The 14,025-nt window shown below is 39.2% G+C and overlaps 1 protein-coding gene and 1 long non-coding RNA gene across 2 annotated transcripts in view; one reads left to right on the top strand and one right to left on the bottom strand.

The window, feature by feature from the left end:
- ZNF407 (zinc finger protein 407) overlaps window positions 1-10,740 on the top strand; it is a 347,724-nt gene extending 336,984 nt beyond the window's left edge. Inside the window, exon 9 of the mRNA XM_079983722.1 lies at window positions 9,120-10,740. Coding sequence (XP_079839848.1) covers window positions 9,120-10,483 — 1,364 coding nt within the window. The 3' untranslated portion in view covers window positions 10,484-10,740. The remainder of the gene's footprint in view (window positions 1-9,119) is intronic.
- LOC307220166 overlaps window positions 1-14,025 on the bottom strand; it is a 123,716-nt gene that overhangs the window by 44,066 nt on the left and 65,625 nt on the right. The window contains exons 4-5 of the long non-coding RNA XR_013840739.1: window positions 11,591-11,662; window positions 8,795-8,951 (exon numbers count right to left, since the gene is read on the bottom strand). This is a non-coding gene — a long non-coding RNA (uncharacterized lncRNA). The remainder of the gene's footprint in view (window positions 1-8,794; window positions 8,952-11,590; window positions 11,663-14,025) is intronic.

Genomic DNA, 14,025 nt, shown 5'->3' with positions numbered 1-14,025 from the left:
ACCCCTACTCTAAGCGCTGGTGTTAGGTAGCAAGTTGAGACAGGGCATTGTTGGTGGCCACACCCTTCTTACGGAAGTGCCTTCCTAGAGATATTTAGCAGGCCTGTTTGGTTCTGGCTTATAGGTTGGCTCAGGCCTCCCAGTTTCAGCTGACACTGAGTGAGGCATGAATTTTATTCCAGTCTTACTTAATTGTTTTATTACTAATGGCTGCTATATTATTTTATGGTATTTTTTTTTTTAAAAAAAATTGAACTAATTTTATTATTCTGACAAGATTTTATATTGCCATTTGACCCTTGACTGTTTAAAGTGTGTCAAATAAATAAATGATTTTAGTAACATCAAAGCAATGAAATTTGACCCAAATGAATCAACAGAAGAGCTTCTATTAAAGGAAATTAAAGGAGTCAAGGTTTAATACCCTGGCCTCTCTTTATGCCTCACAATAACTACTGTATGAATTGGCCCTTTGTTGCCATAGATCCTTCAGTAGAGCCGCAATTACTGTTAAGGCTGCAATCCTAGAAACAATTTGGTATCAGCACCTTGAAAAAAAAATTGAATCTTTAGGCATCGAGCTGGAGCTCCTGTACAATTCTAATGAGCAATATATTCTCTATAATATCCTAACTAGACTAAAGGATGTCGAGAGACAAAATATTATGGCAGCTGTAAACAAAATTTGCTCCCCCAGATTCTACGATTTAAATATCTTAGATTGCAGAGCCAATTACGTCTCTAAATTAATAATCCCAGCCCAACGTAGGGCTTTTATGCTGGCCCGTTTGAATGTTTTTCCCTCAGCATTTGTCTGGGGAAGATATCAAAACATTCCCAGAAGCAAGAGATTCTGCAGATGTTCTATGAATGTCCCGGACACTGTAGAGCATATCCTCTTTCATTGCCCATTGTACAGTACGCTCCGTCAACGCGTGCTGTCCCCCCTTTCGGGTGGTCTGGAACCCCAGCAAGCTGAATGTGTGGGACTCTACCTATCCGACGCTGACCAAAGGGTAACGGCGGGGGTAGCCGAGTTTTTGGCAGCAGTCCTCCAAGGAGCAGGTTAACAAGGAAAACCACTGATTCTATATGTATATATTTATATTTGTATGTAGCCAACTCCTGCCTTTTTATATATATCTCAAGGCTTTTATATCTTATTTTCCTTTTATGGTTTTACCTGCATAATGCCTAATAAAGGTTTGATAAGTAAGTAAGTAAGAAACAATTTCATCAGAGTAAATTCCCTTGAACTTAGTGAGACTTACTTGTAAGTAGACGTGCATAGGATTATGCTGTAAGTTTTATTTTCCTTTTTAAAAGCATGTGGATGTGTGATATTTCCTCTTTAAAATAGTTCACCAGTCCTCCACATTCCTTTTCAGTAACTACTTACAGAATAGTCTCTTCACCTTTTAGCACAGTCCAGAATTAGGCAACATCAAAAATGTATAGACAAGCACACATCTATGAATTTATATCAGTTCTATACTGCTTTCTTCCCCTTATTATGGACATGTTCACATGAATGGGGGAAAATATATAGGCCCCCCTGAGTTCATTGGAGGAAAGGTGGCATGAAAAACAATGATAAACAATTGTTTGGGTAATTTGAGATCACTATACACATTGTAGGGAAGTACGATATGTGATTAAAAACCTGTACAGTGGACTAGCAATACCAACCCATCCAAATAATTTGAAGCAGAGGATATTCTTAAATTCTATGGAGAACAGCAGCATGTGCTGTTTACATGCTAAATGTTTAAAAGTCTTCCACAAAACGGGGCTCAACCCTATACTCTGAGGAGTGCTGTCCTTGAAGTTGCTTGGGAACACAATGATCAGAACTTATTGCTGATGTTTTCTAAGCATTTAGTGGCAGCCTTTTGATAGTGGAGTGACCTCTACGACTATCTCTAAACATTTTCAATTTACAGGCTCAAGAATTTTTGCTGTCTTTGACTCTCATTCTTTTGAAGGGGTCAGCCCTTTGCGAATTTGCCACAAGAAAGAAAGAGCTTAAAATGCCCTGTAGACATGACTAGCTTAATAGGAGTATAGTGGCAAGAAGCACACAACATACAATATGTTTTAATATTTATAGACAAAATTCACATTGTTTTAAGTGTACACAAGCAGCTGCTGTCATTTGGCTGTGAGCAGATGTTAGACCTCCAAAAGCATCGCTGATAATTAAAATACTAACAGTTAGTGTTTTACCCCAGCTGCAGGTTCTGTTTACTGTAAATCTGATTTTAATGGTGCCTCTGTGCAGTTGTTGAATAGTGGTTTGTTTTCCACCATACATAAGAAAGTGTCTGCAATGAAGACAAATGGTTATTTCCTATAATTTGCTCTGGAAAGATATGACAATACATGGTAACGTGCTTCCATTTATAAACAAGGCATAGATATGACTAGCAAGTTATGACAGTAATCATTTTTAGTGCACTAACAAGAAAACGTAACTAGGTAAGTTAAATATAAGACCCCAAAATTCTCAGTTGGATCACCTGGAGACTATGATACCATTTTGCCAATTAAAGTTTTTGTTGTTATTACTATCAATTATTTACATAGTAATGTCGGTGTATGTGGTGGTACACAGACCAACATAAACAGCAACAGAAGGTCTTTTTGTAAATCTGTTGAGGGCAGAGTTTATCTCCTTGGGTGCTGTACGCATGTTGAATATACTGGTGTAGGGCTCAGTGGAACTGTCTTCTTCCTCCTTAGTTGGCCCTGCCTCATACGCACACTAGGGCTTAATTCAATCAGCATTTTTATTCAGTTTTCCTGGTGTTTCCTTATTCATTCATTTGCATGTTTTAGCAGATCTTTCCCATTATATAGAAGCCACTTCTGGAAGCCTAGTAGAATATTGTGGAAGCTTACCACTCATTTCTGTATTAATTGTTTCCAGAAAAAATATTCTTTGCAACCCCATTAACCTGGAATATCATGGGACAGTATTTGGGGTGGTATCCCAGCATACTTCTTTCCCGCTGTTTAAAATTAAGTGTGGGATGTCAGCATATTGATTAAAAAGCCACAGTTCCATAATGAACATGTAATGCAGTATAAAAGGTAAGTTAGAAAGCATTAGCATTATAACCTGGAAAATTAATGCAATAATCCAAATCTGAATGCTCCCTCATGGCTATTTACAATGGGGATCCTGTGTGCCTCTGATATAGTCATCTAACCAGTCCTCTCTTTTTCAAGACCCTGGCCCACAAATTACATAACACTGACAGTAAAGCAAGAACTGTTTCTTGCAAACGGAATCTTAATGTCTCTCCTGTCATGACAAAGTTATGCTTATGTTCTTTGGAGCGTGCAAAGAGGATATGGTGATGTAGCTTTCAGTTTGGCCTTTGGTACTGAAATCCTTTCATTGTTGGAAATCTCTACCGGCCTTTCAGTATTCTACATTGGAGAGAAAGAACCAGTGGCCCTCCAGATGTTGATAGACTCCAGCTAGTTTTGAAAATTATCCATAGAAATTAAGGCACCTGAGCTGGGGGGGGGGGGACAACATGATCCTACTCTTTTAAGGGAGTTTGATGGAAAAGAGCTTAAACTGGTGCAACAGCAAGTTTGCATATTTTTTGGAATAGTCTCCTCATGGTTGCATTTGAAGCAGACACCTATGCCTGTTGACTGCATGAGTAACTTGGGTCCAGGATAAGCAACTAATAGAGTTGGTGTTGCTTGGCCTTTTCTCATGGGTTTTTGGGGTTAAATTAAGGTCTTCTTTCTATTAAACCAACATGCTTTATACTGCCTTCATGGTTGTTCCCTTGACAGCCTGGTGTGAAGGATTCTGCCCATGTAGCTTTAATTTCCAGCATGTTTAAAAGCCATAGAGGTGATGTTTGGCACCTTAGAAAGTCTATTGCTTGCACAGCTTCTAAATAGGAAGCTAGACCATGTGAGAAGTCTACTTTTTCCATGTACCCGGAAGAACATTGAACAGCTTTGAAAGCAAAGACGACCACAATAGGAAAGGCCCATGTGTGTATAAGGAGTTTGGGGAAAGAGTTCCACATTATTTCAACTTATCTCCAGCGTATTCCTGTATTGCAGGGGGTTGGACTAGATGACCCTTGGGGTCCCTTCCAACTCTACAATTCTATGATTCTATGTATGCTCAGGAACTGGTCATATTATTTCACATAGAGACTGACATAATTTAAAAAACCACCCATTAAATGTACAATTGTTTGGATATCCCTCCAACCACAGGGCAGGATTTCCATTTCACTTCACCAGTCATGATAGCCAACATATCAGCCACAGATTGTTGACCTGTTGTCTCCTTTAAACATAGAGAGGCAGGGGAGATCAGCTGTTCTGTTTAGATAGCTGGAGAAAAGGAGGTGACTGGCTTTCCTGCGTGATATCTGGTGCTAGGTTTGGGGGTGAGCTTTGGGCAAGGGAAAATATCATCACTGTTATTTCTGTGCATAAATGCATTGTCCTGAAACACGGCCATTCTAGATGAAATTAATTTTTGTAGATGTAAATAGTTTTCATAGTTTTAATGAACGTAGAGCACAAAAATGGCATTATTTCTGCTTCTTACGATCCTTCAGATAAAATCTTAGAAAAACACATATTTAGAAGCATAGACAAGGTCATCACCACCTTTTAAAGAATCTTATATGATCTAACACTTGGTCCATTTCCTTGATTTCATTTTGAAGAGTATGTTATGCTTAGTCCAAGCTTATGCCTGTTAAGGGGGGTGTTTGGAAGCAAAAGCAAAGGTTTGCATGCAATATTGTATTAACCCAGACTTTCCTGACATGTTACACATTTACTTTTGGAGACGAGTCTTTTTAATGCCATCTTTATCTGCTACACGATGCATGAAATCTACTTTCTGTTTTAGAACTGCAAATGACCCCTGACCCCTTTAGTGGAGACACAATGTGACCTTTCTATTGTCATCAGCTTTCATTCTCTTGAAAATTCTATGAATTTTTATTACAAGTTTTTTTAAGCCAAGCTGAGGCTTCAACAAATTACTTGACACAGATGAGATGAAGTTGTTGAAGTAGTGTTAGATAAGTTTTACAGCCAGCATGTGTGCTGCTGAACAGTACAAAGCCAGTGTCCTACAATGTCATACACCAGTAACTGCTGAGCCTACTATTGGATAAATACATCATTTTATGGAACATTGATTGTTCTATAAACCCAATGGAGTATTATGCTCTATGATCAAACCATTTAGATTGTGTGTAGAGCACAGAAAATGCCATATTCAGGATGGTACTAAAAGTGCCATTTGTGTATTTTATGGATGTCATTACAGGGGAAACTTCCCTCTGTAGGCCCTGTTTACTGCAAAAAATTTTAGACTGTAATGACATTTTTCATTCACAACGTATGCCTTCAAGAGAGGGGGCCCTTGTTTTATTTGTTTCATTCGAGTTGACTGCACAAATCCTGTACATTTTAATTAAATGTGAGCTTAACAAAAGAATAAGGTATTTATTCTGGGAGGGTGGGGGGCAGGGAAATGAAGACGGTAACAAAAAATAATACAGACACACACCAGAAAGCAGTCTGTCCCTGGGTTCAAAAATGCAGCTAAACCTCATTTGTACTCTTTATGAATCACATTAAACAACAAAGCATATCTTGCACTCTTGTTTAGCTAAGTAGGTGGCCTTTAAATATGAATAAAATGTGCAAATATAGATCTAATATGCTAAAATATTGGACATTTTTAGGTTTTGGAAAAAAGAACAGCTAAAAATGTCAGTTGATAAATAAGGAATCTGTTGAAAATACAGAATTCTTGGAAAGAAACCAATTCTGTGATCATGGTACCTGTAGATATGAAACACCTCTATGGGGTTCTCTCCCCCCTTGGTTAGCATTGTTGCATCATTGTATTTTGTCAGTTTATAATGTATTTCTGTTCATTTTCACTTTTTAATGACAGGCCATCAGCAGCAAGTACAGCTTTGTAATATTAATACATTTTTGCAGTTAAGTTTTATATTTGGCATGGCAAATATTTCCTATTCTCTTCCCCTGTCTCCACCAACACTGCCCCCAAATAAAATGTTAAAATGCAAGATTTTTGTAATACAGCTTCACTTGATATTGCATTTGGAATGGTGATGTTTATAACTAAAGTAAAAATAAAATAAATGTGTTGACTAGGAAGGTTAAAAATACATCTTTCCATAACTAACCCTCAAAACACACCTTTAAAATTGCATATTTCCTCTATTAGATTCAGTCTTCTCAAAACAAAGGAAATCCATTCAATTCCACATATTACATTTACCATGAAGATCACTAAAATTGAAGTTGATGTTCCCAATAAATTTTTGGTCCAGTTAAAATTTAAACTTACAGTACAGATTCCCATTAGTTTAACTGACACTTGAACTTCTACACAGCTCAACATTAATTCATTATAGTTGAAATGGAAGAATCTTCAGTGGGTGAATCTTTTACAATCTGATTGAGGCTGTTACATTTTATAGGATCCATTTTTCAAAGCACTACTGACAGCACTCGAAGTTATTAAATTGCTGAATCAAAAGATGGACCTGCAATCGCATTTATGAACTGTGATGGAATAGCTGGGGTTGCACTGAGCCGAGGTTAAGATGTTGGTGTAGTTAAGCTTCATCACACCCCTTTAGTGACAGCAGTATTTACCCATGTAGTTTACTTTAATGGTCAGGAAGTGGCTTAACTCACCTCTGGATTCAAATAGATTAAGCAAGCAGTCAGAATGGCATAATTATCAGTGCTGCAAGGAATTTACAGGATAACTGAACCCCCACGGGACTTCCCATTCAATTGCCAAGTAAAGACTGGAGATGCATAAATTCACAGATGCAGCATTTACCTCAGAAGCAAAGGAAGGGGATGTCTTTCTTTATCTTCTTCCCTTTTTACTTCCTAAATATCACAATCTCATATTGTGTGTGTCCATTGTAAGATTTTGATCTGAGGAATTATTTTGACTGATGGCTACATAAAAATAGGATTTGTGGTGGTGTTTGGATTTGAGACCATATCATTGCAAGGCTCATCTTACATCATGTCAACAAAGCCAGACTCCTGAGAGAATTAATTACGCTGATTCTATTATGAAACACAGATGAGTTCTGATTTTTTTTCTTAATTGTCCCTTTGTGCTGATCTTCTCCTTTCTACTGTTTCTGCAAGTTGAATGCCTTGAGTATGCTCATGCTCATAGAGACAAACAGTTATAAAAAGACATAGCCGCCATTCTGTGTTTCCCTGTAGTCCTTCCTTGCCAAAATTTAATTCATCAGTGAGTGCAGGATCAATCATGTTGTATCATTTTGGGGGAGGAACTTTACAACTGTTTAAATTGCTCATTTAAAAAAAAGGAAGGCTTTCTCCTGACTTGAAATCTAAAATTAAGATGGTACGGTACAGTACACAGTTTTCATGGTGAGCTTGAGTCTTTCAGCTTTAGCAGCAGCCATGGAAATATTTAGCAACTTGAACTACAACTGCATTACATTTAAAATACCATGTCCTAGAACAGGGACGGGGAATCTTTGGTTCAGGGGCCAAATGGAGTCCTTTGTGGGTCTCCGTCTGGCTTTTGTGTCATGGAATTCTACTCACTATTGATGCAGAGCAGAACCAGACCAGAGGCAATTAATATTTCATCCAGCAGAGCTTCACTGCTACTGCAGGCAAATGAGCATAATGGTCACAAATCCAATTCAGCATTGGTGAAAGTCTTGGGGACCTCAGCTCTGGGGGCCAAATACGCCCTTCCAGGCCCCTCTATCGAACATTCCCTGAGCCACATGCCCTCTCCTCGGGCCACCCCCCCTCCCTGCTTCACACTCTGAATATTTTCGTTTGGGTAGAAGGCTTAGCATTGCACTGATAAAATGGCTTTTTCTTCCAATTTGTATACAAATCTAGGCTATAGATTTTCTTTCAAGCTGTAAAGCAGTACAGGTGTCACAATCTCATTCTGATAAAGAGCTCTTTCCTCACAGTTCCCCTTCCCTCCCCCCACCCCGGGCTTTCTGCCTGGCTTTGAGGTTTATATCCTGGCTTGTTAAACCACAGTTTCTCATGACATCCAAGCCAGGAAACTCTGGTTTTCATCATTCACAACATGGCTTGTAATAGTGATGAAACTACACATTTCCTTGCTCAAGTGTCATGTGAACCCATTGTTTAATAAGCCGTGTTAGAAGTGCCAGCACTGGGCACATGAGAGGAGGTGGGTAGAGGAGCAACAAGGGGGAATTTCATTTATTATACTACCTTTTACTCAAGGAGCTCAAGGCAGCATACATGGTTCTACCCTTATCTCATCCCAACAACAGAGGCATACACTTTATTCTGGGGTTGATAAACCATGGGCCATTGGCTTGAAATTGTGACAGCTGGGCCAATGTATTTCCTTTCAGAAATAAGCACAACAGATAACTGAAACCAACTTTGTTCAAGTGAAATCAATGTCATTAATAACGTTCCTTTTTGAAGGCACTGTAGCTATGGTATGTACTACAGTTTGAAAGATTTGAAATTCCCAAGCAACTTGAATAAAAAGATAGTTTTCTAATAAAGACTGGGTGTTTTTTATTATTAAATTCAGTACTGTTTCAGTGCATAAGATTTGTTTCATTTGCCAGAATGTAATTGGTTAAAAAAAGCAAAATATAGAAATATGGCTGCCTGCTGTTTTTTTTAAAAAAAATCTATCTTTTATTATGGTGATAAAATGCTATCCATGATAGGTTTCAAGACTCACATTCTGATGATTCTGGTCCAGAACGCTTGATGTAGACACAGCCTTTAGAAATCTCCTTTATAGATCTCAGAATGGTCACTGATGAAAGCAGGTTTCTGAACACAGTGGACCCAACAGGGCTCTTTGTTGTGTTTCAACTTGTGTTTTTGGATATTCACTTTGGAAATAATGATATAGTATTTATTTGGACCTGTACTTAAATTATTGGTTTAATTTGCAATTTAGACCCCCCAAAATATTAATTCACATTATTAGTATTTTGACTTGGTATTCCCCCCCCCCCCCATTTTCATCTTTAAACCAACCTTTCCTTTTTTCTTTTTAGGCATAGTTTCTAAGTCATACGAATGCCGGCTGAAGGGTCAGGGAGCTACATTTGTCGAAACCACCAGCCCTTTCACCACTGCAGCCCTGGATGAAATTTCTCCAATAAAAGATAAGTCCCTTCATGATGGCAGAAGACACCTGCAATCCACTGAACAAGTTCAGCAGGTGATTATTATTCAAGGATATGACAGCGATTTTGCAATTGATGCCTCAGTGGAGGAAACTGCAGCGGCTACGCTTCAGACTTTGGCAATGGCTGGCCAAGTGGCACGGGTTGTCCATATTACGGAAGATGGACAAGTTATAACCACAAGTCAAAATGGATCTCATGTAGGCACCATGATTCCAGGGCAAATACTCGCTGAACAACTGTCGGATGGGAAGACACAAGTGGTGGTTGTTGAAGGCCCTCTGGGAGGAAATGATATTGAAGATGCTGTTTCCATAGGAACAGCATCAGACCCTGGTAATACCATGGTGCAACAGATAGTGAGACGAGAAATTTTGGAACCACCTGATGTAACTAGAGTACACCCGCCTGAGTCTGCCTCAGCACTAGATGCCTTGCTTTGTGCTGTAACAGAGCTTGGTAAAGCAGAGAACAAAGCAGAACTCCTGGACAGGGCACAATTTTGTCACAAAGAAGCATTACAAATGTCAAATCCAGAAGCAGACATTGTTTGCAACGACACTACGGCACAGGAAACACAAATGTTCCATGAAGCTCAAGAGACCGAGGAAGAGCAAGAACCCATGGAAGTAGTAACGCAGGTTGTGCACCCATCTACCATAATTGCATCTCAGGAGAGAGCTCAGGTCGCCTTCAAGAAGATGGTTGAGGGAGTGCTCCAGTTTGCTGTGTGTGATACAGCTGCAGCTGATCAACTGATAAAAGAAGGTGTCACTCAGGTTATCGTGAATGAGGAAGGAACTGTGCATATGGTGGCTAGAGAAGGTTCTCAGATAATAATGCAAGAAGCTGGCAGTCATGCCCTAAGTGTCCGAAGTGAACACATGGACCTGGTTGAGTCTGATGGAGAAATTTCACAAATCATTGTCACAGAGGAAATCGCTCAAGCCATAGTTCAAGATTCTAACGCCAATTTCTCTGATGGTCCAACCCATTACATTGTAACAAGATTACCACAGGAGATTGAGGATGAGTCTGGAGTATACTCACATGCTGTGATAAAGACAGATGAGCAGCAAGAGATTGTGCAGACTGGTACTGTTATAAATTCCAATAATGTATGTGATGGAAATGCTGAACACCTAGCTAGTATGGTCATTTTTACAGAAGATTGCTCACAAACAGCTATTATCCAGGGCCAAAGAGATAACAATGAACTACAAGAAGCATGAAAGAACTCTGTCTTTATGGGTTTGATAAAAGACAACATTGAACATTTGGTGACATGATATTTCATGTTTAATTTGTAAAGCATTCTTTAATGGTCTTTGTCCATCCAGGTACTCAACACATTTTGTGTGAAGTTAGCAAGAGCAGCTGGGAATGCTAAACAGAAAGGGAATTGTCCATTTTTGCATAACTAATATTGAAATTTGAGTACAAATATTGGCAGGTTTACAAAATAAAATTACCAAAGGTATCAATTTAATTCTCTTCATTAGTTTGGTTAATTTTGTTTGCCAGTTCATTGCATTATGACATAGTAGACTTAAGTCTTTCCTGCAATTAATTATGTTAAACTTGACTTGTATGTATTTTGCATATGGAGAGCAAACTAATATATGTGCACCCATATTACCTAGTTGAGCCACACATTGACAATTTGTAAATTGAAGTTGGATTCTACATTCACAAATTGGTCAGGCATTCCAAACAACCCAGTTATTCCTACTCAAAATACAGAGTTTCTAATGAAATAATCTCATGACATGTGTTAACTTACCTTTCTTTGAATATATTAGGCTTTTTTAATTGCCCCCCCCAATTTGACTTCAGTCAATCCTCCAAGATCAAAACTTAACTAAAACCTCTGCTGAAGTTTTCACAAAAGAACCTGTTGATTCAGAAAGGCCTTAATACCTATAACTTTTATATACAGTAATGACTTCATTTGAAATCTTTATTCAGTTTTTTTAAACTAATAGAGCTTCACATATCTACAATTCTGCAGTTCATTTTGTGAATGACTTTTGGAAACATTAGATAAGGTTTCTTCTATATAAAATTCTGCCATTGACCTTAACAAGTGGAAAAGAGTTGGTCTGGCATTTATATCTGGATCAGAATGTTGATTATCTAGTTGTGGATAAGTTCTGAGTTTTCAGTGAAAGCTCCTGTTGAAAAGATCCAAATGCTTTTGTTTTGTCTAAGAAATCTAAAGTGTGATATGGATGGGGTTGGGTTGTTTTTGTTCTTTTTTTCAATAAAACAATAGCACTAAAAGGAGTATTGTCATTTTTAAAAACATTAGGCTGTCATTCCACACCCAGTGTACTCACCAGAACTTAGTTGAGTTGGGGTGGTCACCATAACCAGGTGCTGGATCTCTCTGTGTCCCTGTGTTTGCATGGCTGGGAGGGATGAAGGAATGAAGGAGTTGCAACTATTAGGTGTACTTGTCGTGTTTGTTTTGGTGCAAAGGGTATAAATCAAGCAGAATTCATGTTCAACTTCATACTGAACTTCAGACCACAGGGCACAGTAGTCTATTCTAGAATTAACTGCTTAAACATCTATATCCCAGGGTGCTGCATAGAACACGTGCTTCTATGCAGGGTGGCAGATGCTTTGCTGTTGTTTTTATTTTCCAGGTTGGATATGTCAGATCAGCCAAAAGGGGGGGTGGGGAGAGAGAAAGAGAAAGAGAGAGCATAAAAAAGACACTGAGATTCATAATTAGCCGAGTTTGACTTGCTCATCCTTCTTAAATGTGACAGGCTGCTTACTTCTTCTTAAATACTGTCTTCAGCAAACGGTGACAGGATCAACTTCCGTTTGTTATCAGGATAAAGGTGACCTTTACAAAATGATGGCCCTCTGCAAGATTCTCACAGATGCTCAAAGGAATGTTTTTCATTGAAAAGATTTCTTCTTGATCATTTTGCCTGTTAACTGGAGCCCTCTGGTCTTGTGGCTTGGATGCTAATTCTTAGCTATGCTCAGTCCTGTATGGCTAACCTTTCCGCTGCAGTACAGGGTGTTGACATTGACATGCTGCAGTTTACCATTTGTGATTTATTTAGGATAAATATGTCTCAGGTGGCATTTAATCCTTCATAAAACCAGTGTAGCCTGCAGTGTCAAACCAGCAATCACATTGTATGCACAATGAAAAGAGCAGACCTTTGCATAAAGGTGTGTGTGTGTGTGTGTGTGCAAGAAGTGTTCTCTGGCTTGGGAGTACTGAGAATGGATTCTCTAGAATCCTAGATTAATAAGACATGTCCCTTTGCCTAGGAGCAGATCCTGTCTGTTACCACCCAGCTCAGACCACTGCCTGCTCTGCAGTACATTACTACATGTGTGTGTATGTCAGGAATTGGGCTTCTGCTCGTTCATAAACCCTTAAAACATATTTCTTTGTCAGCAGAAACTCTTCCATAGTTGCATATGCTATTGAATTTTCTACCTTGTTTGCTTCCCATGTTTTCAATTCCTCCAGAGTAGGAGGAAGTGCAACATCCAGGGATGTGGCTCCCAAGGTGATATCTTAATTTATACATGGCAGGTGCATTCTCCAATCCAGAGTCCCCAAGGTAGCTGCTAGAGATGGAGGACTGAGCAAAAAAGTGGGCTGAAGCTCAAATTCCATTAGTCATTTCCTACAACAGAGCTGACATCCCACTACCAAAATTGGGCCTGACCAAGTCAGAGACTCCACATTGCTTACAATTCTCAGCATGCCTAGCAAAATATGAACATATACAGCCTCAGGCACTAAACTAGGTCCTAGCGCCTGTCAACCATGCAGAATTGAGCTAATGGCAGTTGTAGTCTGATGGATTTTGGAAGGCACTTTGTTTACCATCCTTGTCCTACTGTCTTAAGGCCAGTAAGAAGTTCTTAGAATCCTAAACACTGAAATGATTTCATGGACCATTTTTGCCAGAGCTACAAAAATGTAGGCTTGGCTTACTAGCCACCATCTATTTGGCTCGCTGCCAACTCCACCCCAGCCACAAACATACCCAACTCCTTTGGCATAAGTTTTAATATGAGCTGCTCTGAACAGTTTCAAATGGTGTGTCGTAGCATCAGAACAAGGGGGGTGATTGTGAAGAGGGTAACTGTGCAAGTGCAGTGTATTTTCCTTCACTGCAGCAAGTTCCAGCTGAGAAGGCAAGGCTCCTTGGTTGATATGAGCCAATTGATCTTCTCTTTGTAGAAACTTAACAAGTAGGAGAGAGGGGAAATGGAAAGCTCTCCGTCAAATAGCTGCAGCCTTCCCCAGTGAAACACATACCTTCTAGCATACTGTCTCCTGCCACATTTTGGAAGAAAAGTACCTTGAAAGCAAATTCTTAAAAGAAACACCTGAAAATTCTTTTTAGCTAATGTGAAACCAAAAAAGCCCAAAGCTAAATGCTGTTCTGTCTCCCAACCAGATGAGGTTCACCATGGAAGTTAGATGAACTGGAGTCAAATAGTTGATGTGCCAAGAGGTCTGCACATGTGGGTTGTGAACAGTGCTGCAGGCATTGTTGTCATTTATAAATGCTATCTTTGCAACCACAGTGTTGATGGCAAAATCCTTCAAGAGGTGTATTTGTTATGATTGTCAGCACAATTTTGTTGGGGTAGTGCTTCTTCCCAATGAACTTGCTTGCCCAAGGCTTGCCCAAGTTTGCATTGGAAGAATCTCCCCTTTTAGAAAAAGCACAGGGGACCAAGAGGTAGGGGATTGAGCTACTGGCAAGATGAGAGGACTCAGCAG

This window comes from Podarcis cretensis (assembly GCF_951804945.1).
Source record: "Podarcis cretensis genome assembly, chromosome: 7".
Lineage (NCBI taxonomy): Eukaryota > Metazoa > Chordata > Lepidosauria > Squamata > Lacertidae > Podarcis > Podarcis cretensis.
This window is presented reverse-complemented; position numbering and strand designations above follow the sequence as displayed.